The following is a 27186-nucleotide window of genomic DNA, read 5'->3' on the forward strand; positions in this document are numbered from 1 at the left end:
TTCGCGGGGGGGGGCAAATTAGTGTATTAAGGTCCATTGTGGCTGCAGCTGTGTTTATTATAAATTTCACATTGATTTCTTACCTTTCTCACAAAGAGCCCCGACATAGCTTGGAAGACAAAGGCAGGTAAACGTATTGACACCATCAATGCATGTAGCTCCATTTCTGCAAGGGCTGGATTGACATTCATCAATGTCTGTGCAAGAAAATTACAAGGCGTTTAAAATAGGGATTCTTACATTCAAGAGAAACCAATATTTGCATATATTAATCATTTCACGAATACTATGGAACCATCAATAGACTTCAAGAATCCTAACACTGCCAAATGTAATGTTCTTCTTTAACATGTGCATAGACCACTAGCCATATTTATATCTCTGAATTATGAGACCATTTCTAAGTAAAATACATCACTTTCCTCCCCTTATCACGGACAGTGATTCTGAGCTGCTGGAAGAAGGAAAGGAAACAGCAGAGAACACAGAAGTGGCCATAGATCTGTAGCTAGAATAATTCCTGTCACTTCTCAGAAAAAGAATTGTATGGTGATAGTAGTTGACTCCTTCCAGACAAGGGACAAGGGCAGCAGTTTTTATAGGATTTAATAGGATGTCTCAGAAACGGTGCTGTCTTTTCCTGGTGTGAAAATCCAGGATGTGACAGAGCTTTCCAAGACTCACCAAGTCCACTATCAACTACTCCTTTCTCTTGATCCATACGGGGACAAAAGATCCTGCCAGACACAGCCTTCAATGTCCTACAGATGGTTATGATGTTGAGGGTAGGATGTTAAGGATCTTGGAGGACAGGTATTTTTTCATCAAAGGCTATGGCCCAGGAAGAGAAACAAAAATATTGGAAGTGAACTACTCCTTGCAAAGCTAGCATAGTCAGGAAAAGTGGAAGTAGATGAGCTGCATCCACAATACTAGGATACTAAAGCATGTTTTGGAAGAAATCCTGCAAAGTGGCCTTCTATTTCCAAGGGAGTTTTTAAACGAAAGAAACATTTCAGAACGTTTCTAAGAAAAGTGCTTTTTGAGAAATACTGGCACGGCACCACTTATTATTTAGGGTTCAACACCTTCCCCAAAGCCTCTCAAATGCTACATTTGGGGAGGTCATTGTAAATACATTTTCCTGTAAACGGTACTTGTAACACAGCTCCTTCTTTGTAAACCCTGCAGCAGATACAAGGGAGTTCAGTACAGCATTCAGCATCAGGGAAAAAAGTGAAACTAGCCTTGCACCACAATTCATCCTCCAGCTTCACAACAGTTTATAAACATTTTAAAGAAGTTTATATAATGTCTTTCCCTAGGGTTTAAATGAAGTGTGGGAAGCTAGGGAGGCTTCTGACTACTGTGGAAATGATTCAGCAAGGTAACCCAAAACATTCACAAACATTGAGCAGGAACATGAGCAACAAGAATTTTAAACCCGCTATTGAGATTTTTGTCCAAAATTTCTTTCCTGTGGAATTCTTCTTTATATTAATTATTTTTATTAAATTGAATGAGATGGTCAAAATTCAAATGGGAGAAATTTTCACCATAGCACTAATTCAAATAGTCATACAACAAATGCTCTTTTTTTCACTGCCAGCAAGAACTATTGAAAAGGTTTTGAATAAAGATGCTATAGAAATTCAGTGGAAATGGAAGGGTTTATCATGAATCTTGCTCATTGATACAAGACAACGGCATTCCTGTTTCAGAGGTTCTACAAAGAGAATCTTAAAACTTAAGTCAACTTGCATAGAGCGGTAAGCAACATTCATTCATAAATCTGAACCAGTTTCTCATTGTACCATTCTTGGATATAAACATTCCATCTGGTTAATTTGATCATCTGTGGTGGTCTTGCTTTTATTAAGGGAAACAGCAGAAGGTAGAAATAAAACTAATAACACTGCAGTGTCCAAGTTATTCGGTTGTATACAGAATAGCAGATGAGAAACCAAACAGCATAAATCATTTTAAAAATAGTCTTACTGGACAAAATCTAGCATTCTGCGTGCAACTGGCTTTTGTGTCCTTAACACCACAAACTGGCACATTCAAATTTATTCCCACAAACATATGTCTTTGGCTGATTGGGATGTTGCTCAGACCCTGCAAAGATCTGAATCTTCAGTAGACCCTTCAATATATGACTCAACTAATATTTTGTTTTCTTGTACACTGAATAATTAAACACTCAAATACCAACAAATTGTTTACTTCTTACCTACTTCACACTGGTCACCACTGAAACCCGGCATGCAGGTGCAGATGTAGAAAGAGCCGCGTGGATAGCAAGTGCCCCCATGCAGACATGGGTTGCTTTTGCATGGATCTTGACCTGCAAAATGAGTTCATTGACAATTTCTGTATTTTCTAATATTTCTTGTTTGCACTGATACTCCTCTGCTTTTTAACTAGTGCTGCCAAATTTGCTCTATATTTACTGAGGAAGCACTCAAAATACCAGCAGCACCTAACACACACAAATCAGTTCAGTACAATAGGAGCAGCAACAATAAATCAGTCATCAGTTTTCTGTGCTGGCAATACAATTTTACTCATTCACAAGAACAATCTATTTCCAGCAATATTTCATTGTCTTCTAATGACATCCTGTATTATTTTTGGCAAACATATTCTGCTGAGAATTTAGTTGGTATGACATGACAATTAATTATAGCTGAAAACAGTTAAAACATGTGCGCAGTGAATGACATATTTATTTGAACAGGGTTAGTTTGTGGAATGATTGCGTATGCAGAACATGCATATTTATATCACACTTATTGTTTCCCACCATTCTGGATATCATTTGCACAAGTATTCATTTATTTCACAGTATCATCTGTCTTCCACCAAACTACATGCCCACAGTAGTTCTTGATAGATATATCAGTGGACTAAATAGATGAGAGGCCAAACCTCAATTCCATTGTGATTGCAAATATCTAGGGGTTAATGGTTGTTGTGGGTTTTTCGGGCTCTTTGGCCGTGTTCTGAAGGTTGTTCTTTCTAACGTTTCACCTGTCTCTGTGGCTGGCATCTTCAGAGGACAGCACTCTTTCAGACAAAGAGCCCAAAAAACCCACAACAACCATTATATCCCAGCCGTGAAAGCCTTTGCGAATACATCTAGGGGTTATTTTATTTTATTTTATTTTTAATGCAAAATGGTGATGCAATAAACTGATTTTCATGCTATATATGGTGTGCCCTATCTTGACCAATTCTTTTGCATGTGTCCTATAGAATCATGTGTGATGCTATCCAAAAGGAGGCAGTGAAGCTATTACATCTATTCAGTTATACCTGTAACCTTCCCATCTAAGCGCAGATTCAGATTAGCATCTTTTACCTCTGAAGGCTACAGTTACTCAGAACTACCATGGCATGTCACTGTCACACATGAAGTATTTTCAGGACAACACCCATATATTAAATAACACATGAATCCATGCTGTCAGAAAGGAACAGAGTATGTTCCACACTGCCTTTCTTTCTTTCTTTCTTTCTTTCTTTCTTTCTTTCTTTCTTTCTTTCTTTCTTTCTTTCTTTCTTTCTTTTATTTTATTTATTTGTTTGTTCGTTCGTTCGTTCGTTGGTTCGTTCATTTAATTTCTATACCACCCATCTGGCAACCTAGGCCACTTAAATATGAGGTATTTAATCACAAATGCAGAGCAATTTGCCCAAAGATATGTGTTATTTGCTCATAACGCTTCATATAAAAGCCTGAAATAAAAAACAGCTGGAGACCTTTCATTAATTTAAGGGAATCTGAATATGGGGGGAAAGCAAATCTAAACAAAATGTCTGTCTGTCTGTCTGTCTGTCTGTCTGTCTGTCCACCTACCCATCCAACCACCCACCTACCTACCTACCTACTTACCTACCAAACCCGTATCTTAAAACTGTTTAGAACAGCCCAGACAATTCATAAACATTTTGGTCATAGCAAAAGAAGTAACCAGTCCCATAAACAGTATTAGAAAACAATTCAGTCATTCATTGTTTTTTTGAACAGGAGCTCTGTACATTTGAAATAGTTATTCAACATGCATAAATCCCTATTGACAGCATTCTACCCAGAAGCATATTCCCAAATAAATGAACACACAAGTGTAATCTGAAGGAAATTGGTACCGACAGGGGCAACAGAGCAGGGAAGGAGTTTGAACTCATCTCTGCTATTATTTGTCAATGGGTTTTATTCCACAATGTATGTGCAAATGTGAATCCCATCAAAAAGACTACACAGCTCTGTTGCGCATAGAGGGATAGACAATTCAATCAATAAATTTCTACCATTATGAAATATCAAACCCTAAGAATCTCAGAACAATGGCTACCATCAAAATAGTTGCTGTTCAATTACTTCTCTAAAATTATTTAACCACGGAGCTATATATTTCATGGCTGAAACTTATACAGCATGTTTTTAATGTCATGCAGATAATCCTCTTTCTGGACACACATCTGAATGGACAACTATAACATATGAATCAAGCAAACCTAGACACAGCAAATAGTAAAGGGAAGTACTGTTGTCATCATACTAACTACTGCCAGTCATAGCCACAAAAATTCAGTTGACATCTTACACTTATCCATGTGACTGTGTGTCCAAAAAGGACATGAGACAATAAAAACATCAGAGGAAATGTATGGTGTGATTTAACCTTCTTATCTTCCTGTCTCTCATATTACTTCCGCAGGTAAGTATTTTCATTTAAATGAAAAAGTGGAAAGAATAAAATGAGACAATTTAAATCTTACCTGGGATCTGAACAGCGGTGCCTTCAACTGAACCCTCACCTGTGCCAATCAGAAAATCTGATCCATTAGTAACATCCAGAAGTAAAAATGGTGGAGTTACAAGTTCATTTGTGTTTAGATCCACTGTATTTCTTATCTGTTTATTATAATCAGGAATGTTCTGAGGAATTTTGGTTGCAGGATCAGATGAAAATGTGGTTGGTTCTTTCTGGACATTCTGAGGTTCTGCAGTTGTATCCACATATGGTGGGGGTGAGATTGGCCAAACATCAGCTTCTCCATCAGCACCAAATATCCCACCTGTTTTGCTCTCATGTGGAACTGAAGGAGGTGTGGTGTGTATCCATGGCAAGTCTCCCTCAGCACCATTTTCCTCTAACTGATTAAGCTCCTTTACATTCTGAGAAGTTTCTTCTGAGCTGGCATCTAGAATTTCAGCACCTGGAGGTATAGATATTGTGGGTTTTGCTTCTTTTGAAAGAAACTCTGTGGACAGAGTGGTTTCTTCGATAATAAATATTTCCTCTGAATCTTCTAGCTTCCCATTTGCTTCTGTTATGTGCCCTACAAAAATAGGTGAACCTCTGGTGATTTTGCTCTCTAAATCCTCTTTGGGAGAAGATGCAAATGGAAACTCTGTGTTGCCAGAAGGTTGTTGCACGATAGGTTTGTATGTTGCTGCAATGTCAGCACTAGCTTCCTTAAAGGTTTCTACTGCAGACAAATCATACTTATCAGATTGAGCAGATGGTGACGTACTTGAGATAATTTGTTTAGGGTGCTCAGAAACTCCATTGAGTAAATAAACAGTCAGAGGAGATTTCGTTGTTTGAGTAACAAGTAGCAATTTTTCCGGCTCGGTTTTCATAGATTCTGTGGTAGCAGTGCTCACTTCTGAGAACTTGTTACTTGTTTCTTCAGAGTTTGTTACATTTTGGGAGACAAGTTGCACAACTGCCGTGCTTGCTTCAGACTTGTGAGTGGCCAATGTTTCTTCTGGTATAAAAGGTAGTTCTGGCGGAGTAGGGGATAGATCCATGTGCTTCTTTTCTACTTGTCCTTCTCCTGAAGTCATAGTAGTAGAAGCAATTTCACTTTCATCAGCTATTGCTTGGTTATCTGAGAGTGTTTGCAATTCAGAGTTGTCTTCAATGGCATTTTTGGATTCTGCATCTTTAACATCAAACTCTTTGTCCTTGTCAGCAACTCTGGAACTTGTTGAAGGTGATACAGTAGAACTGATTAGTAGTGGCATGGTTGGAAGCAATGTGACTACTTGAGGTATCTCTTGAGAAGCAGAAGGATCTATTGTGAAAGATAGGGCATCACCTGAACCCACATCATCAGACGTTGGTGTATGTTCAAATACTATGGATTCATGGTAGATGAACTTACTGGTTGCAGGAGTTTCTTGAATGTCCCCAAAGTCACCAGCTTTAACACCAGTTGAAGTAATTTCAGATGGTATTTTCTGCATTTCTGTTGTTGAAGTATAAACACCATGCATCAATTGCCTCTCAGAAACCATAGTTATTTGGCCACTTTCATCTTCAATGTTGGATTTCAATTTATCAGCATCTATTATTGTTGTTTCATCAGATATTATTCCATGGTCTACTTCAATAATGTCAATAAAACTAGAAACATCCTCAGAATAATTTCTTTTGCCACCAATTATTGGAATAAGTTCTTCATCATCTTTTATGCTGTTTGTGGAACTTTCATCTGCAAATATCTCTGGGAGGCCACTATCCAAGGTTGGTAACATATCCTTTTCTTCTGTATCAACTGATGATATCACTACTGTCCGGGAGCCATTCACTGCTCTATCTAGATCTATAACCTCTGAAGAATTTTGCACAGGAATATGAGATGTAGGTGATATTTCCCTTTTTGGCAATTGTGTAGGTAATTTGGAATGTTTTCTCACAACTTCCATCAAGCCTGAACCCTCTCCAGAACCTTCATGAACTGTTACACTCATGTTGGGTTTTAAAGTGGTTTTAAGTGTTTGAGCTATTTCATGAGGTGTCCGAGTAAATAATTCTGAAACAGGAGTTACATCTTCGTGTTGAAGTACATAAGATGTTCCCCATTGGGAAACTCTACTAGTAGTAGCTGGTGTTGATAATGTAACATTTTCTTCTTCATGGTAGGAATTCTCTTGATTTTGATCATTTTCAAGAATCGACTGCTTTATGGTAGCTCTTTCAGTATCAGTTAGCTTGACATCTAGGGTAGATGAAGTAGGCATTCTTTTGTCAAGCAATGTCCCAACTTCAGTATGTGGAGATTTAATCTCATTGAGAGAACCTTCATTTGATTCAGTGACATGTCTGTCAGATTCTTGCATTTCCTTCTCTGTAACAGGTGCTTCTGAACTTTGAGGAAGTATGATATCACGATCAAACATGTTTGTTTTTTCTGTTAATATAGGAGAATTCACATTCAGAGTGATAGGTTGAACAGTAGTGAGCGAATCGCCTGAACCTTCTTCTGGGGACAATGGAGCTCTACTGATGGCTGCACTTACTGGCTGATACACTGCTGATACAGGAATAAGTTTGTGGCTGTCCTCAGTGGGGTGAGCATTTTGTACCAACTGTTCTTCTTTCTCTTCAACTGACAGTAAAATGGTGACAGATTTGTCCTGAGACGTTTGAGCCTCAGTTACGGAGGTTTTGTCATATGGTTTAGTAGAAGTGACATCTGATTTCATTTCTTTTATATATGGGGTAGATGTAGCGGCATTTGATATCCGTGACTGTTTACTTACAGTTTCTGCACTTTTAATAAAATATTCTTGTGTGATCATTTCAGAGGTCTGGGCCATTTTTCCTGATGTTTCATCAGTTTCTTCAAAAGAATTTACTTCATTTTCCAAAGGTGGGTTTTTTGTTTCCAGTTCAGCATGTACTTCCTCTTGAATGACAGATACATTGGAAACTTCTCCCACAATTTCTGTATTTTCTGAAGGTGTCATGGTAGCACTATTTATAGGTGCATCTGTGAACAACTGATATGCCACTGTCATGCTGCTATGTTCATTTTCATTTGCCGCTGTGTGTAGTCCAAACTTCCCTACCAATTGCTGTGACAAAACAGTTGTTTTTACTGGAGGTTCAGTGGTATAGGCAATGTCTCCAGAACCTTGTTCGATCAATGTAAATGTATTATTAGTTATTATTTCTGTGGAATCATCAGGCACTAGTGTCACACTGTGTTTGTCATCTCTTGATTCCTCTCCAGAGCCCACATCTCCAAGATCAATGTTATCTTCAAAGGTGGGGGGAGAAAGATATATTGTGGTTTCTGGTTGAACAGATTCTTTTGTTTCATGTTGTACAGGTTCAGAACCTCCTTCTGGTAGAATTATGCTGTCTCTTAATGTTGTAGGGATACTGGCAGAAATGATTGTTGTGCTTCTAATTGCAGTTGATTCAGTTACTGGCTTTATTCTTCTGACATCATGGCTCATGTTCATCAAAGGTTCCACAGACATCATCACATGAGATGTTTCAAATGCATATGTTTTCTCTTTCATTGGTATAAGAGTTGTCATCAGTTTTTCATTTGACTCCACAATCGACTCTTCACTAAATGATACCATTGGAACTGTATCCAATTCATGTTGCAGCCCTCCTTGGTTATCAGTTACTTTCTTTGGAACAGGACTTTCTGTTCTAGTTTCTATGGCCCTTGCATCTGTTTCAGTAACTAGCACCTGTATGGTGGGATCCATAACTACCGGAAATTCTGATGGTGATGCATTTGCATTAAGAACATGTATCTCCTTTTCTTGTGTGTCAGTGCTTCCAGACCAAGTCCTCAGTGAAGCTTGAGTAATGACATCAATTTCTCCAGAACCTGGATCTATAAATGGGGAGTCAGTACTTACCACTTTGCTGGTGGGACCCCCCAAAAGTACATCTGTGCCAGTTTTTTTCCAAACATCTGTAGACCCATCTCCAGATTCTTCATCTACGAACATTCTCTTCTCTGTGGCCTCTTCAGCTTTGAGATGTGGATGATCTGTTACTGAAATTGCTGTGGTAGGCTTAGGGGATTCTTGGCTCACAACTTGGACATTCTCACTAAAGTCATTACTGAACAGCAACTTTTCAGCCTCTGGAGTATTTGAATATTCCATGACTAGAGAAATTGTGCTTTTCTCCTTATCATCTTCTACTTCTGTAGCACTTTTGGAAGAGCTTAAAAATGACTGAGGAGTTGTAGGTTGAGTAGTAATAAATTCCACAAAATGATCTTCAGGTGTTGCACTAGTGTCTCTATACAAAGGAACAGGAGTGTGTGAAACACTGTGGCTGTTTTTTATAAGAATTTGTTTGCCAGCATCCAAGAATATTTCCTGCACAGTATATTTTTCTGTTTCTCCCGTTTGCATTACTATAGTTGTAGATTTAGAAATCCTTTCTTGAATATCTCCAGAGCCTTCTGGTATATTCAATGAACTAGGACTGTTGCTTACTTCCAATAAAGTTTTAAGAGAAGAAAATATACTGGGTGTTGATGTATAAACATTTTGTGGAACAGAAGCTTCTGTTTTGGGCATCCTGTTGTCGTCAATGCCTGTGGTTACAGCAATGAAAGGAGGTATATCACTTGGAACTTTAGCAGAAGCCTTAGAATCTTCTTTCTGTGTTGTCTTTGCCAAGTGAGAAGAGGCATAACTGTTTACTTCTGTCTGGCTAGTAAAACTTTCTGATTGTTCTGCATTAATGAACGATGAAATACTAGGGTGCTTACTTAAGAGATGATGAGAATTTGTACTAGATTGTGCTACTTTCTCTGTTGTGTCTAAGAACGACTGGCCATACAAAGAAGTTACGGCAAGAACATTGTCTGTTCTAGGAATTTCTGAATCCCCGCTAAAAACCAGTTCTGTCATTGTTTTTTGTGTAATGGCAGGTTCTCTTATTTCAGTAGATTCATTTGGCTGCATTGTGGCAGGGACCTCATTCTCAGATAGCATATTTGTTTCATTGATCTGCGAAAACATTACATTTTTAGAGTGTGCTAAACTTTCAATTTGATCACTCCTTGCTTCTTCAGCTTTTGTATCTTTAGGTGCAGTGGTCACCTGCTGCTTTCCATTGATATATCGTAAAGGAGGAGGAGTTGTGACATCAGTCGTGTTCTCACAGCTTTCATCTTCTTCTTCTTCTTCTTCTTCCCCAAGATGGTATATTTCAGGGTAGAGATGATCCACAATTAGGATTTCTGCAGACTCTTCGTCAGGGGTTGCTGTGCAGGGTTCATCAGATGTTGACTCAGCATCTATAGGTGGTTCATCTATTTCATTTTGATGAATTTGATAACCAAATAGATTCCAAATGCCATACAATGGATCTGCAAGAAAAGAGAGCCTTTAATAATATCTTTACCAACTGGCTTGACAATGGATATTATCAGTTTATCATACTAAAACATCTGCGCTGAAAAGAGAAATAGATCAAACACTCCATGGTCATATGTTAGAATCTCACTAGTTTAGAACACTTCTTAAATATTTTATTGCTTTGCACTCTATTTATTTTCAGTGTTGTGAGATCACAGAATAAAAAACTCAAGCAACAGTTTCAAGCCACATATTTAATCAATGAGTCTACAGCCTATGAAAAAGGGAAAAATGAATTATACACTGTAGAAACAATTAATGGTATCAGCCAGCAAAATAATCATACACTTAAGCAGTGTGTGTATTCACAAACAAAAATACCACTACAATTATACTCTGGCTCTAAAATACTCGAAAAAGGTGAAAATACAGAAATCTGTGCTGCATTCATAGGTTTATTTACCTAGAAGTAAGCCTTTTGAACTTAGTGGGCTTTGAGTAGATATGTATAAGACTGCACTGTTGAAGTAAAAAGGCAGAAATAATTCAGTCTGATATAACTTTACGTGAAATTTAATGAAGCCATCACATAATTTACTCTTATTATTCAGTCATCCATTATTTTATAACAAATGAAAGTATGTTTGGGGGAAAGGATTTGCACTAATATCATAATTCTAATAGCAAAATGAAGGATCCTGTTCCAATTGCCTCAAAAGACAGCAGAGCAATCCATAACTTAACAGAGGTGGGAAACTGAGTTATTAATCTCATTGTTACATATTGTGCATGAACACCCCAGCATCTCTATTCAGAGTACATAATAATACAGAAGGATCAAATATTTGCCTGGTGTTTAAACAGACACTCAGAGAAGGGGTAAGAGAGGGAAAAGAGTCTTCTGCAATGAAAGCCAAAAGAGAGAGAGAGAGAGAGAGAGAGAAACAACTGCCATATACACAGTGTAATCCCACCACTGCTATTGCTTCCTCACCCCATGCCATTGGTCCCAAAATGTTCTCCTTTGCTCATTTTCCCTCCAGTTTCTTCAAGTGCTGTCTCATGAGAGATAAATTAAGACATCTGCCTCAGTAAAAAGCACTCCTGGAAATGGTGCAGATAATAATGGAAGGTGACTGAGAGGAAGATTAAACTAAACAAGTTGCAACTGCATCGTCCGATCAAGAACACAGTAGGGAAATATTTTGTTGTAGGTGACTCTTCTACGCACCCAAAGCACTTATTTGTTCAAGAGTTCAGCCTTAACTGTATAAAAAGCTATGAGATCATAAGGCTAATACAAAAAAGTGTTTCTGGCATCATGCACAGCTGCCAACACCAACCATTTGTTTTTCTTTGGACATATTTTTCTTTCTCTTCTTGAAATCACCAAGTTGAGAAGGAAGATAGAATGAAAACCAATGAAAAAGATTCATTTAGAGATCAAGCTAACTATGTCACTTTAGAAGCTTATTTAACAGAAAATAGAAAAAAGGGAACCTACTATAAGCTCACTTTCCCCCCTTGCTTAGTAGAGGACAGGCAACCTTTGATCCAGACTCCCCAATTGGTCTAATAATTATATTCACAGTTTAGCTCTTTCTTTTACTACTACCCTCAGTTTTCTTTTTCAAAGCCAGTTGGAGTGTTAGAAGAGGTGGGTAGTGTACAGAATATCTTGGAGATTAATGTCACCATGGAGAGATTCAGGATGATTCCGTGACTGATAGTAAAGTCTAGATATACTTGTCAGCTACTGTGCTGAAGACAGAGTTTGGAAAAATTACTTTTTTTGATAACCCCTCCCCCAATTTCTACACCAGATATACCAGCAAGTCCATGTTCTGGTTGAGGACAAAAAAAGCTATGAAAGAAAGGAAGAGATTTGTGAGGTTTCATGTCCAGGTGAAGTACTTACAGTATAATAAAAGTCAAATTCAAGAAGCTTTGTATACTTTATGGCTAAAGAAGGTGGAGTAGGAAGAATATAAAGCTACTATTTCAACATGTGAAATACTTGTGGGCTTTTTATTATTATTTTTATAAAGATGAAAATAACATATGGTTCCTCTTGTTTTGTTTCTCTAGCTTTTTTTTTAAAGGAGACATCTAGGTATAAATATAGTTAGAATTACTCAAAAATTAAAGGAGAAAATTTTTAATAAACTAAAAAGTGATATTAAAGATAAACTTTATCTTTATTCTAAATCAAAATTATCATGGTTTGGGAGAATCGCTATGATTAAAATGAAAATATTACCGGTACCCAAAATTACCTTTTTATGTAGGATGCTACCAATACAATTAGAAGAAGAAGATTTTAAGTATTGGCAGGGATTAGTTAATATATTTTGTAATCAAGGTAAAAAAAATCTAGAATAAATAAAAGATATTGGTATAAGGACCCCCAAAAAGGAGGTTTAGTTATGCCTAATGTAAAAAACTATTATATAGCAAATCAATTAAGATTTATTGGAGAGATTATATATAATAAAGTAAAATTAATTTGGTGGGATATGGAATCCTCGGAAATAAATGGGAATGTTGAAAAATGCTTGTTTAATGTAGTAAAAAGAAATACAATAAATCAGATGAAACCCCCCTTTTTAACAAATATGTTAAATATATGGAATAGATATAGAGAGAAGCTATGTCCCTCAACTTCACCATTAAAATTAGTGATTGAAATAGAAAGATTTCCTACAAACCTAAAGGGTTTAGTAGATTTGTTTCAGGACAAAAGTGTTGCAAGATTGAAGGATTGGATGAGTAAAATGAGATTGTAGGAGTTGACTATGGTAAAACTTCAAACTAATAAACTATCATGGTATAATTATATTCAGTTAGACAATTGGACAAATGAGTGGTTGAAAACTAATGCTAAATGTAGAGAATGCACTAAGTACAAACAATTTCTATCATGACATGAAGAGATATGCAGAAAGATGATTTGATGAAGGGAGTAGTAAGTAGAATATATAATCTAATTTGGAACAAGAGGAAAAAGAGTGGGAAACAAAAGGTATGAAATTAATTTAGGAAAATGATTTAAAGATAGAAATTAAAATAGAGGATTGGATAAAAATGTGGAGGATGAGAGTTTTAAGGTCAATGTCGATAAGAATAAAGGAAAAATTTAAAAATCTGTTTAAGGTGGTATTTGACTCATGTAAAATTGAATATAATAAATGTAGATTACTCCAAGTGGGCTTTCAAGTGGGCCTTAGAAAGCCTGGCTAACAACAAGGCCAGTGGAGATGATGGCATTCCAGCTGAACTATTTAAAATCTTAAAAGATGATGCTGTTAAGGTGCTACATTCAATATGCCAGCAAGTTTGGAAAACTCAACAGTGGCCAGAGGACTGGAAAAGATCAGTCTACATCCAAATACCAAAGAAGGGAAGTGCCAAAGAATGCTCCAACTACCGCACAATTGCACTCATTTCACACGCTAGCAAGGTTATGCTCAAAATCCTACAAGGTAGGCTTCAGCAATATGTGGACCGAGAACTCCCAGAAGTACAAGCAGGATTCTGAAGGGGCAGAGGAACTCGAGACCAAATTGCTAACATGCGCTGGATTATGGAGAAAGCCAGAGAGTTCCAGAAAAACATCTACTTCTGCTTCATTGATTATGCAAAAGCCTTTGACTGTGTGGACCACAGCAAACTATGGCAAGTCCTTAAAGAAATGGGAGTGCCTGACCACCTTATCTATCTCCTGAGAAACCTATACGTGGGGCAGGAAGCAACAGTTAGAACTGGATATGGAACAACTGATTGGTTCAAAATTGGGCAAGGAGTACGACAAGGCTGTATATTGTCCCCCAGCTTATTTAACTTATATGCAGAATACATCATGCAAAAGGCCAGACTGGAGGAATCCCAAACCGGAATTAAGATTGCCGGAAGAAATATCAACAACCTCCGATATGCAGATGATACCACTCTGATGGCAGAAAGTGAGTAGGAATTAAGGAACCTTGCAATGAGGGTGAAAGAAGAGAGTGCAAAAAATGGTCTGAAGCTCAACATCCAAAAAATGAAGATCATGGCCACTCGTCCCATCACCTCATGGCAAATAGAAGGGGAAGATCTGGAGGCAGTGACAGATTTGATTTTCTTGGGCTCCATGATCACTGCAGATGGATACAGCAGCCCCGAAATTAAAAGACGCCTGCTTTTTGGGAGGAAAGCGATGACAAACCTTGACAGCATCTTAAAAAGCAGAGACATTGCTTGCCAACAAAAGTCCGCATACTCAAAGCTGTAGTGATGTATGGAAGTGAGAGCTGGACCATAAAGAAAGCTGACCACCGAAGAACTGATGCTTTTGAATTGTGGTGCTGGAGGAGGCTCTTGAGAGTCCCCTGGACTGCAAGGAGAACAAAGCTATCCATTTTGAAGGAAATCAACCCTGATTGCTCAATGGAAGGACAGGTCCTGAAGCTGAGGCTCCAATACTTTGGACATCTCATGAGAAGACTCCCTGGAAAAGACGCTGATGTTAGTAAAGTGTGAAGGCAAGAGAAGAAGGGGACAATAGAGGATGAGATGGCTGGACAGTGTCACTGAAGCAACCAACATGAATGTGACCCAACTCCGGGAGGCAGTGCTCTGGTCCATTGAGTCACGAAGAGTCGGACACGACTAAACGACTAAACAACAAATATCCTCTATGCCAAGCATTCTTCAATCCCTGTTGCACAAATTCCCACCTGAAAGTTCAGCTGCTGCCCTATATTCTAGTTTCAGATTTCTACTTTCTAATAGCTATTTTCCTGTCTTGCACTGCCAGATCTCTTCCCAGAGCTTAGCAAAATCTGTCAGCTTTTTGTTTATTGGAGCAGTTCCCCAGCTTGTTGGCATTATTCCCCCTGCCTCACATTTACCATCACCCAAACTCCTTTTACCAAAAATTCAGTTTGTAATTTATAATTAAAAATAAACAGGAAAAATTGGCTTTTTTTTAAAGGTCAAAATATTTTTTTCTCACCACAAAATTTGACAAAATTACTTTAAAAATAGCAAAAATAAAACAAATATAGAGCAAAGGCTGCTGCTGACGCTGCTACTTATCCTCCACCAGCTCACTCACAAACCTCCTTAGAATTTCTTGATGTCCTCCAGAAGGAACATGCCACCACCCCAGTTTGGGAACTACCTGTCTATATAAAAAAGGGGAGAGGAAAACAAAAAAGAAGAAACAAATAACAAAAACTATGTGATGCTTGCTCATTCTCTAATCACTGATCTTCCATAATCTATGCAGGTAACATGCAGAGAGGGGCTAGTTTATTGAATGGGGCACTATTGGTCCTCCACATATTTTGGCCTATAACTCTTCTTAGGTCCTCCCACCATGGCCAATAGCTAGGGACTGTGGAAAAGCCTAGACTGGGCACCCTTACACTCGAGCATGCTTTTGCCTTTCAAACATCCCAGTAACAACAGTTTGGATATACATTTCAAATGGTCTGGATGACACTCTGTTTCTTCCATATGTCAAAATAAGTTAAACCACAGAAAATCTCAAAAAAATTTTTTGTCTCCCTCCAGCCAGAAAGAATCTGGAATGGAACCAAGGACAGCAACTTAGTTGTGAAGAAATTTAGCTACCAAAGTAAAGCAAACCAATCTGTCCAGAAATGATTAGATTTTATATAATTTTTCCCTCTTCAACATATGTGTTAAGTTGGGCAACAGCAGGTGAAATTATCATTCATTTTTTTAAAAAGACAGAAAATGTTAAATAGTTCATTCTAAAATGTTTCCTCGCTGACGTATCCTTGTCAAAACACTGCTGTCTTGGGCTCCCATATAAAACTTCATGGAATACATTGCTGAAGTGTTTTTGTAAGTCTGTCTCTTTCCTTCAAACATATATGCAAAATATTTAATCAAAGTAAATATAATGTCTTGTTAACAATTAAGGGAGATATTTTTTCATCAGTAAATTTTGAAACACACACATACACAGAAAAAGAGAGATCTTGCATAAAGCCATAAATTTATCATCTTAGTTTCTTGCAGACAATAGTGAATAATGTTCCTTTCTATGCAATTGGCTTATAAAGAAATTAAAACAAAGAAGCTTGGGTAGTCAGTCTTGGTATTCAAGTCCAGATAAATGCTTTATTTATAGCATTTCTCTGTCTATATTCCAGCAGAAGGGAATTGAATCTATTTAAATTGACCAAATCTTCTCACATTCCAATCCCTTTGTGAAGCAATTTGTGTACTTGTTGGTTAAGACCCAGAACGTCTCTGCAGAGTAGATGTTACCACTGGAGGATTAGGCCTTAGTTACCATAGATGCATCTTTCATGATAAAAACTGTAATTCATTCATTTCAGTTTCATGAAATTTCTATAATCTTGCTATTCTCCAATGTTATTGTTGCTGTCTCCCATTATTACGTCAACAATACCCTTATTTGTCTCTAAACTATAACCTTATACAGTGTCCATCTCTTCCCTTTTCTCCCTGAACCAGAAGCTTTTTTTCATGTGTTCTCTGCTGCATTTACAAGATCCCATCTCTGCATATGTTGATTTCACTGATCAAGGCAAAGTATCGACAAACAGATGCTGGCAAATAATGATTCAGTCTGATACTACTTACTGCTGCTTGACGCAGCAGGGAACAGCCTCAACTCCCCACCCAGAGGTGATTTCAGCCTTGATGCATATGAATGTCTTCTGGAAATGATGTAACCTCTCATGTAAAACAGCAAGTTAAACCCTTCTGCCTTCTTTGTGATCCATTAGTGGGGAAAGCAGCAATACAAGGAAAGCAGATGTTTCTTAATCTTCATAAAATCCTATTGTGGAATGCCAAAGAGGTGCTGTACAAAGTACACAAACCATTCATTGGACCTACCCTGTGGGGAATAGATGCTGCAGAAGTGATATTTAGTATAGCTCAACAACATAGCACAGATGTTCTTTGCTGAGAATTGTAGTGACATCAGATTTCAGAGAAACCTGGGTATTTTTTTTCATGTTCTGACTCACATGGAGAGGGTACATGGATAGCACAGTCTCTCCCTCCTCAGACTGTCACAATTGCAATGACATGGGTCCAGGACTAGGGGGTCTCTCCTCATCATATACGAAGGTTGCATGCTTTAAGAATGATTGAATAAGAACAACTTTATTTTCCCAAACTAAAAGAATATCTCTGTAACTGTCTTCTTCAATACAAAAGGCCCATTCAGCCATTCATAAAGCACGCAGAACCCATAAGCAGTGCAGGAAGCACATTAGCTCCCCCTCTTCCATCATCATTTTCAACATGTAAAACTGATAATCTGAACACTGAAGATATTCTGGTTCATGTGGAGATGAAACATGATAAAGCAGTCTCCCCTTCTTTTGCCTGTCACTTTCACATGTTGACAGTAACAGGGGACAGGCTTAATATGCTCCCCTCATGAGGAATTCACAAACATCTGAACAGAGCTATAGTTCCCAACTGATTACTGTATCTCAAACTCACTTACATCATCTTCTTCCAAAAATAACCATCATCTGCACCAGGCATTCCAAACTGGCCAGTAATTTTTCATACTTACTTCTGACCATAAAATGCAGCACAGAAACTATTTTACAAATAGTTTTACAGCAGTCCATCTGTGTCACTGCTCAATGGGAGACAAGTTTTGGATGAAAGGCATGGAAATATTTCTCATAAAAATCACCATTTCCAAGACCACAATGATGATATGCCTCTCCAGAAACTAATATGAAATGGAATGGCAAAATGTGCCTGAAAAAAAAAAACATGAAAAATTTGGTCTTTCTCCTTAGTATGACAAAGTGTTCTCATTTTTTAATCAGAAGGCATTCTCCGTATTCATGTTGGTCAAGCAGAATCGAGGCTAAAATGAAACAGTTGAACTAATCATGTATTTGAGAGGCAAATCCTTGAGATGAAAAATTAATCCAGTCCCATACATAGGATCCCTTCATTTCTGCTTTGAATACATTTCTACAATTCTTAAAAAAAGTGACACTGAATTCAGTTAGGAGATAGACTTTAAGAATATCTAAAATCAGTCCAAATATAATATAGAAGCATAGCATAATGGAGTTGGAAGGGGCCTATAAACCAGGGAGTCCAACCCCCCTCCTGCTCAATGCACGAATCCAAATCAGTGTTCATATTATGCTATGTAGTGTTGTGTGCTGTCAAGTCAGAATTGATTTACAGCTAGTCTAATAAGGCTTTCAAGAACTAAGGTACTTAATGAGTGGTTTCACCACTAGTATGTCCCAGCCACCCTAGTGAATTTCCATGTCTGAATCAGGATTTGAACCCATATCTCCTGAGTCTCACTCCATCACCCTGTCCACTACGCCACATTGTCAAACACTTCAGGACTTGAAGTGGTTTGTTTGCTTGTCTTTATACTACCAATAGTTAAAGAGTAAAGTATTCTCAAACAAACAATAATATTTGCTACTGATTAAGTTGCTTTTCTTCAAGAAATCTTACTGGTAGAATTTTCAAAGAAGGAACTTTAGATAGCAAGCAAAATAAAAAGGAAAATGATTTACTTCAAAATACCAAGACGGGAAAATGTTCTACTGTTCCTGCTTTAAACATATCCAAGTCTTTTCCTGTCTGCTGTTCCATTTGTGACTCGCTATAGGCTTGTTCTTTATTATATATTCCTCTACCAGTCTGTGGATCCTCAATATGACAATAATATATTCTTGGCTTGTGTAGTATACTTGCAGTAGACTTAATATATATTTCATGACAGTTCTAAGAAAGTTTAAATTAATGCCACACTTGTTAAATATTGACAATGGCAGCGCTAGCTTCTTCTGCAGCTTTACTTAATATGTAGCTGTCCAGAATTTTTATTTTTAGATTATGCCTGAAATCTTCAAACCACTTACTCTGAAGTAGTGCCACTGCAGTAAATATAAATGCTCTGTAGAAAGAGGGTTGAAGTAGCAGCTTCTGATGGCTGTTTAAGTGAAAAATGTCTCATGGATGAAAGAAAGTTATAAAACTACAAAGGCGGCATTTTTAAAGAGTGTTCTGTTTCTGGAACTATCTGCATGCATGTACATTCAGTGAAATTATTAACATATGTGCCATCATTTTCAAAGATAAAAATAGCATTCTAATGTCTATTGGAAATTAAGGAGAGATTGTCTTAACGTACAACGTCCTGCAAAATTGTAGTTATGATGAGTCCAGGGAAAACTCCAAATTTCCTGTTCAAAGTTAGCTTGGAATTATTTGATTTTTTTCTTATTATGTCAGGTCTTTTTATGTGCAATTGTGTACATGTCTGCTCAGAAGAAAGTCCTATTGATTTCAAGGAGCTTACTCTTAGGTAGACTGATAAAGGAATGTAATCTTACTTCTTATTCCAGACCAACATGTTGTAATCCACAGTTTAAGGCGAGGTGCTTGTCCCAATTAGGGAAGACCCATTGAACCAATTGTTAAATGGGAGGAAGGGTCAACACATATAAATTCCACTGATTCAATGGGTCTGCTGTAATTGGGACTAGTAGTTAGCGATTCAGACCCATATAATCTATGCTGAGAAGAGTGGCCACCAAAAACACGAAAAAAGGGAATTACTCCACCAGAGGGGAGGGAATTTGCATGTGTTGATTTTTTGTAAATATTTATGGGTATAAATTGACTGTTAATTTCTATTTGTATGGTAATGAATTAAGCAGAAAATTGTACTTGGCCAATACTTCTTTAAATGCCAAAACACTTGTCTTTTATAAGTAGTATACTGCATTCTACAAAACAAAGAAGGCCTTGTTTCCAGCACGTTCTTAATTTTAACACTTATTAGATTACACAACAAGATAAGTACTCTGTTAATGTTTACACTACTTTTTTAATTGATACCTCTATGTTCCCTTTTCTATGTCATGGGAATGCTTTCATGATCCTGTCCCATGTCTAAAATGTAACCTGGAAGAGCTTGTTCCAAAACAATCTGGTATGAGTGGAGGAAAGTTACTTTTGGGGGGCTACAGCTCTCAGAACTTGCCCCCACCTTAGCCAACAACACCGCAGACACTCCCCATTGGCTCACTAACTGAAGGATTCTGGGAGCTGTATTTAAAAACAAGTAACTTTACCCAAGGTCCGAAATGGATAATGACAGGCTTGACAAGCATCTATAGGCCTATTCAAGTGTCTGAGTCATCTGACGTACTCAGCAACCAAGAAGGACATCCTCTACCATCTCCTTCTCCATGCAACAATGGAGTTTGAATATTAGGAAGAAATTACTGACAGGAAAAACATGGTCAACAGTGGAATGGACTGCTTCAGAGGGTGATGGACTCCCCTTCACTGGAGCACTTTAAACAGAGGTTAGATGGCCATCTGCCAATGATGCTTCAGCTCTAGATGTCCTGCTTTGGCAGGAGGCCAGATTCAACAACTCCAGCTCTATGAAGAAGACATTGTCGGGCACAGTGGTCCAGATTTTCCAGTGTTCATGCTCTCAAGGAAAGTCTCCCTATTAGCACAAACATCCCTTCTTCAGACTTGTTGGTCTGAAGAAAGAAATGATAGAGGGAACTAGGGAAGTTACACACACAGCCTTGGCATGTTGAGTAAACTGGATACTCCAACAGTTGAACAGGGCTCATCTCTTTCTTGGAACTTCAGTCCTTCCATAAACTGTTCCTAGCTTATGGTCTTAAGACATGTTCTCCCAAAGAAATACCATAAGATGAAAATATAAACACACAGTCCTGCAATCTTATTTTGGATCATTATTCCTACAGTGGTATTAAAATGCCAAGACACGTTCTCTTATGCTGCCTTTAATCAAAGGATTTTGTGCTTTTTGGCAACAGAACTGTTAACACAGACATGCACCAACTTTCTCACACATTCTATGTGGATATTATACTAAAACGATCTTTCCACTCTGGCAGCTGCATATATGACCATAAAATGAAAAAAAATCAAGGCCCATGTAAACTCACATCTCTAATATGGCATTAAATCTTACAATACTCCCATCCTCACACATATACACAAATATTCCACAACTTTTTAAAGAATTCAGCATCATACTTATGACTGGCAGGGCAAGATAAATGCAACAATATATCCTTCAGTGAAATAGGAGGATTACCGTGGTAATGAAGATTTAAGGATCAGTGAGCCCAATAACAGGGTTTGATATCTTTACACAGTTTTTCCACTCTACCCTATAAAATCCTTGTCATGCTTGAACAAGCTGGTTATTGAAGACTGTCCCATAATCTCTTCCCCCCCCCACCCTTCACCAAACTAGTTAATAATAATCCAATAAGCAATGTCAAGATGATGTTCAGGATTGATAATTGTCAGTACTATGTCAATTAAAAATGCCATAGTGGGAACCATTCTAAAACTAGTTACTTTTAAATTTGTTTTAGACAAAGACTGGAAAGTCAATTAGTTCTCCCAGCTTTTAAAACTGCTGAGCATTACAGATCAGGTTAATAGGGGATCCTGAACAGCTGGTTATCTAGAGAAGGAAAACAGGAATGTGTCCTTTCTTCAAAGCAAAGCTGTTGTTAATCAATTGCTAAAGTCAAGGATGTGGTAAACATTAATGATGCTAAACAATTTATTTATCTCAAAATTTGACTCAGGAAGAAATGCTACAGTATGTGGCATTTAAGTAGATTCACTTCTACAGAAGTGTTTCAATGTACGTAACTATAATTAAATTCAATAGAACTTGTATCTGAGAAAACATAGGAAGGATTAGACTGTATATCCATGTTTTTAAACGTAGTGTAAAATTACATGGTCAAACAGTTATATGTCTTTTTAAATAATATGATATAACACTGGAAATGAGGAAAACTAATTGAAAATCGACAATGAGTCTATTACATTTTAAAAAACAACAATATTAAAGTAAAGAATGATTTGATAAACAGAAATATATTTATAGAGATTTGGGGAGAATTTACTGACTGTATTTAAAAAGAGAAAGGGATATGCACCTTTGCAAGAATCAATGCAATTCTGGAAGGGGAATGGGGCTCTGTAGAGAGGAAAATGTAGTTATATCTCCAAATAGTATGGAGAGGCATGCTTTGTATACTTGTTTTACGTTGTTTTGTGTTATTAAGGTTGTTTAGATATGTATATACATATTTATATATTTGTTAAAATAAATATTAAAAAAATAAGGTCAACCAATTTGTTATGGCAATCCCCTAGCTCTTCCAGTTCCTGATATGAAAAGTAAAGTTTTGGATTATGAATTTTGCTTAGGGAAGCACTTGTGTGGAAAGTACAAATTGGTACTATGCTAAAGAGAGGGTCTGAAAACTAACTCTTTATCTAGAATGGTGTATTCTGTGTTTTGATATGAGACCATGTTAAAACTAATACTTCCCAATGTGAACTGAATGAGCTAAATTTCATTACCTTGAAAGTGCTCGTTCATATTTGGCTCAAGGGTTTTATTTTAAAAAGCAAAAAATAAAGATTTTTAATCAAAGGAAGTTGCTATCTGATCTAAGATAAGTATTGGGGAGGGTAATTCTCCTTGCTAATAGTTCTCTCTATTTAGAACAGCAATTTTCTTATTTTAGTGAAGGCTGTCTAAATATAGCTTAATGAACCTAAGTATAACATTCCTCCATGATCAACTGTGCTACAGAAAACAGAAAATAAAAAGGAACAAAGGCTCCACCAAGCACAGTTGATCTGATCAATCTTAATGTTGACCATCAGCTATAAAATCAATATTCTTATGAAGGCAACTTTTGCATTCAGTATAAACTGCTGAAAAGACCGGTTGACTACTCAGAGCCAAAAATAGTGCAACTGTTATTCCTTACTCCAAGCATGTATATGGAATATTGATCAGAAATTCAGTGTTAGCAAATTGCCAAAAGTGGTGTGAGCAGACAAAGAACATACTCTTGATTCATTACTGGATTACAATTCATTTAATAATATAATTAATTATAATCTTGGACATCAATAGTTATAACTGTTTAGTTATTCAGTAGTAAAAATGTGTGACACACTGACGCATTTTGAGTCTAGATTTGTGACTTCTGGCTTGATCTGTCTTTTTCCAATGTCTGGTCAGAAAGTACATTTTTTAACTTGTAGGAGGAACAATAATTTAGCAACAAACTACTAAGCTATCTCTTAACTTTTGCCACTCTAAATTTAGATCCTATAAAAGTAGGTCCTTGACTAGAACAGAACGATCCTCCAGTATTTCAACAAAGTTCATATAAAACATCAACTATTAGATAGGCACAGAAGTAATGGATTTATATCTAGAGTTTCCAGGAAATTAAGCCAAAAATAAGGTGAGCCATGTCTTTCCTTTCTTAGTTTACTATGCTGTTCTGCAAATTCTCCAAAATACTCCAGCCTAGATTAAATGTGAGTAAATGATGCCCCTACCTTCATGCATTGCCTTTCCCAAGAAGCAAAAGGTTACAATAGTTTTACAACAAAGTTATGATGGTGGAAGCAAATGGGACAGAATATTTCACTTAAAAATGGGGAAAGGCCATTTTTCAACTACATTTTTCAGAATCCCCTAGCAGGCATGCCCATTGGCCATTCTTAACATATGTTTTTCCTGATGGCTGATGGTATGCTAGGAGTTGTAATATTTTTTAAAAAAAATTCCATCTCGGATTTAACAGAGGGCCCCTTCTAGTATCTTTATAGCTTGCTGATTCTCTCCTGCATTGCTTAGCCAATACCGGAAAGCCTGAGCCACAGAGGCTCCTCCATATGCATAGCCTTGCCCAGAAACTGTACATTTCTGTACATTGCTGGGAAAAAATCATTCCCATTACTTCTGGAGAGTGGGGGTGAGGAATGTCCGCAACTTTAAAAATGTGACAAAACCACCGAAATGCTATTTTATCCCCTCACAGTCATGTTGAGCTCTGAAAATTCTGACTTCAAAACACTAATCACATCTGATAAACAAGAGCCATCCCCTGAAATTTCAGTGGCTCAATGAAATTGTATAAATTAAAAGAGCACTCAAAGTTGTATGCAACCTATGAATTAAATAGACTGCACTTTATCAACCCCTCCAAATGCTTTCTTAAAAGCACCACTTTGAAATTTGTTTGAAAAGGGGTCTTTCAAAAAATGAAAGAAAGAACCATTTGAAGTTGCATGCACATTTATACTTGTAGTGCTAAATATCACATTTGTTCTGGATTCAGTTTAATGAACTTTGGGCATTTGTTTTGGAACTGAAGTTCTTATTATGTCCCAGTTATATCCTCAGAGGTGACAATTGGCTAACATTTTTGCAATAATTCCAGGGCATTCATAATTCAATTGCATTTGAAAGTATAGATGACAAACTACCTACTAATTAAAGAAACAATGCTTTTTCTTCAGAAGAGAAAACATCTTCATACCCATGTGACATACAGAACTTGTCTGCACTAGTATTCCATAAGTCTTTCATAATGCAAGCTTTATAAAGGGATTTTTCTGTTTTCAGATGCATAAGAAAAAAATGGAACTTATGAACAAAATGGCTATTCATTTGTTTTGTGAATACCCAAAAAGTCATAAGGAAGCCTCAAGTGTTTAACCCGTGCCTGTAATGCAAAGAGGTTTCCTTAGCAACCTTGCAAAAAACAGCAGAGGTGATGTATACATATCTTATGAACAGTGTGTAACACAAGGATGTTGTTTCCTAGTTTCTGTGTCTGTCTGCAAAAGAATGTGAGGAAAGATCAGTCTATAATAAGTTTCTCAGAAACAATTTACAATGAAGGCAACAGGGTCTTTATTCAATTATTTAAGCTCTTAAAAATCTAAAGTTTGTTGTGGGTTGGAAATTAACATGAATAGGTTTTTAAAACCTACAAGTTGTATTTTGCCCAAGGAGTGGGAATAACAGGCACAATAGGTGCATTTTTCTCTTTCAAATATATAAAAATCAATTCTCAAATAAAAATTCTAATTGAGTTTATATTAGGCCTGTGTTCACTTTTGTTGAGAAAGGCATCCATAACTCTAGTAAAACATGTATAATAAACAACAGATCCTTCAAACAAGCTGATTTAAAACAAAGCACTTTCACATAGTATAAGAAATGAAACATTATATGAAGTACATAATAGTTGGGAAACTGGCTGAGCCAAGTTCTGAGATCCGTTTTGAAGCAGACATGTTCTTCCTCACTCCATCCAGCTTATTCTTATTTGCTTTCTAATACACTCACCGTAAGCTCGTTAGTTAAAACATGTTCAATTTACATCACCATAGCAAATGAATATGTGTAGAAAACAAAATAGGATCGCAGCTTACAAACCTGTTCTCAATCTCTATGGTCAATTAAATGTTGTGTTGCCATGTTAGCCTCATCTTATTCCTGCAGATATCAGGGCCAAAATTTGAGGCACGGTGGAAGGCTGTTGTGATATCACAGGGGTAGGAAGGCATGGGATGGGAGAGAATTTTTTCTTGATTTGCACGGATGCTGCCAGTGCTTGTACAACAAGCTTTATTTGTTATAATGTTGCTCCATTTCAAATTCTGTTCCAAATTGCACAAAGGGGTCAATCGGAGCATGCCAGAATGGAGCAAGCAGAGAGGACCAGTAGGTACATGCACTTAGGCCAATCATGCCTTTTGGAGACAGATGATGGATGGAGTGGAGATGGATGCCCAAGTTTTAAAGACACCTTTCATATAAAAAAACCCAGATAAGCTTCTCCTCCCACAATGCTTGCTGTAAGATTTGTTTCTATACCTCCTTTCTAGAAACATGGAGAACCCAAAGTCTTCAGATTGCACAACTCTAATGTAATGTTTCCATGGAACAGGTCTAACCTTGCCATTGGGAAGGGTAAAGAAACAATTTCAAAAAGCAATTGATATGGACCAGTGGCATTACCCTTGGCTGCTCTTCTTGAGCCCTCAGACCATTCTGCTGTACCAGGTGGTTAATACCACTATCTGTCTCTCACAGCCTGTCCTCTTCCTCTAAAGAGGACTGGTGCTCATGTGTGGCACAGGAGACTATGGCAACATTAATAGCAAAAGAAATTTCAATGGATACCCCAATAGATTTCATTTGGTGGTTTGGAGGACAGTTGCTATCTTATCTTTTACATTCAGCTTAGGTTAGCCTAGACATGAAGCCTATGCATACATACTTGTGTAGGCAGTAAACACATGATTGGCAAACCTGGGAGGTTCCCTGTGCTGGGAAGCCATTTCTTTAAAAGAAAAGCTAACCAACTAATACAGAGACCACAGTGGCAATGAAAAATATCACCAAATGCTGCTTATTGTTGCTACATCATCACTCGAAGTGGCTGTAAATCTGGGGGTGAAGATGGGGGCAAATTAAAACCTTTCGGACCAATCCGGCAAGGGGGCGGGATGACAAGTCTTCCTGCTCACTGCAATTGGTCAACAGCACATGGAGGCAGGGAAACCCCAGTTTGGCTACTTCCATGATTGGTACAGCATGAAGGTTGATGGCTGTGCACACCACACTGCAAGCAGTAAGTAGACACCTGGTTTGGGGGTGGTGGGAGAGAGTCCAATTGGACTGGCCACCTGCAGTGGCGAGCTTTGTATTTGTCTGCCCCAGGGAGATGAATACAAAGCTCCCATCTCTACTCCTCATTTTTAAAAAGGGAAGGGGAAGAATTTGTTTGTTCAGAATACGACAAACATGACAGCTGTACCACAGATTAACTAAGATATTAACATTCTCTCTGACAAGATGGCAACCTACTTAACATTGTAGATCCATACAATATCTATTGTAGTTAACTCCATTTTTAATCATGAAAAAGCTTTCATATATTAAAAGAAAATATATATTCTGTAAAAATCTTGCAAGTAATATCACACAAACCTGGGTCAACAATGACGCCCTTATTCACTTTACCCTGCAAATCTAAGACACTGAGGGAAAAAACTGAGCCTAGCCTTCTTCCTGCCATGATAAGTTTGCCCTGAGGGAAATTTGAGGGAGAGATATATATTTAACATATTTTATGTCTTCAGACTAG

The 27186-nt window shown here is 37.4% G+C and overlaps 1 protein-coding gene across 4 annotated transcripts in view; it reads right to left on the reverse strand.

Moving 5' to 3' along the window:
* Positions 1-27186, reverse strand: part of VCAN (versican) — a 181027-nt gene that overhangs the window by 64126 nt on the left and 89715 nt on the right. For 3 of the 4 annotated variants that reach the window (XM_020790238.3, XM_078386385.1, XM_078386386.1), the window contains 3 exons: positions 4786-10155; positions 2234-2347; positions 84-197 (listed from right to left, as the gene is read on the reverse strand). In XM_020790238.3, the coding sequence (XP_020645897.3) occupies positions 84-197; positions 2234-2347; positions 4786-10155 (5598 nt within the window). The remainder of the gene's footprint in view (positions 1-83; positions 198-2233; positions 2348-4785; positions 10156-27186) is intronic. The other variant, XM_078386387.1, reaches the window with a different exon arrangement.

This window comes from Pogona vitticeps, chromosome 2, assembly GCF_051106095.1.
Source record: "Pogona vitticeps strain Pit_001003342236 chromosome 2, PviZW2.1, whole genome shotgun sequence".
Classification (NCBI taxonomy): Eukaryota; Metazoa; Chordata; class Lepidosauria; order Squamata; family Agamidae; genus Pogona; species Pogona vitticeps.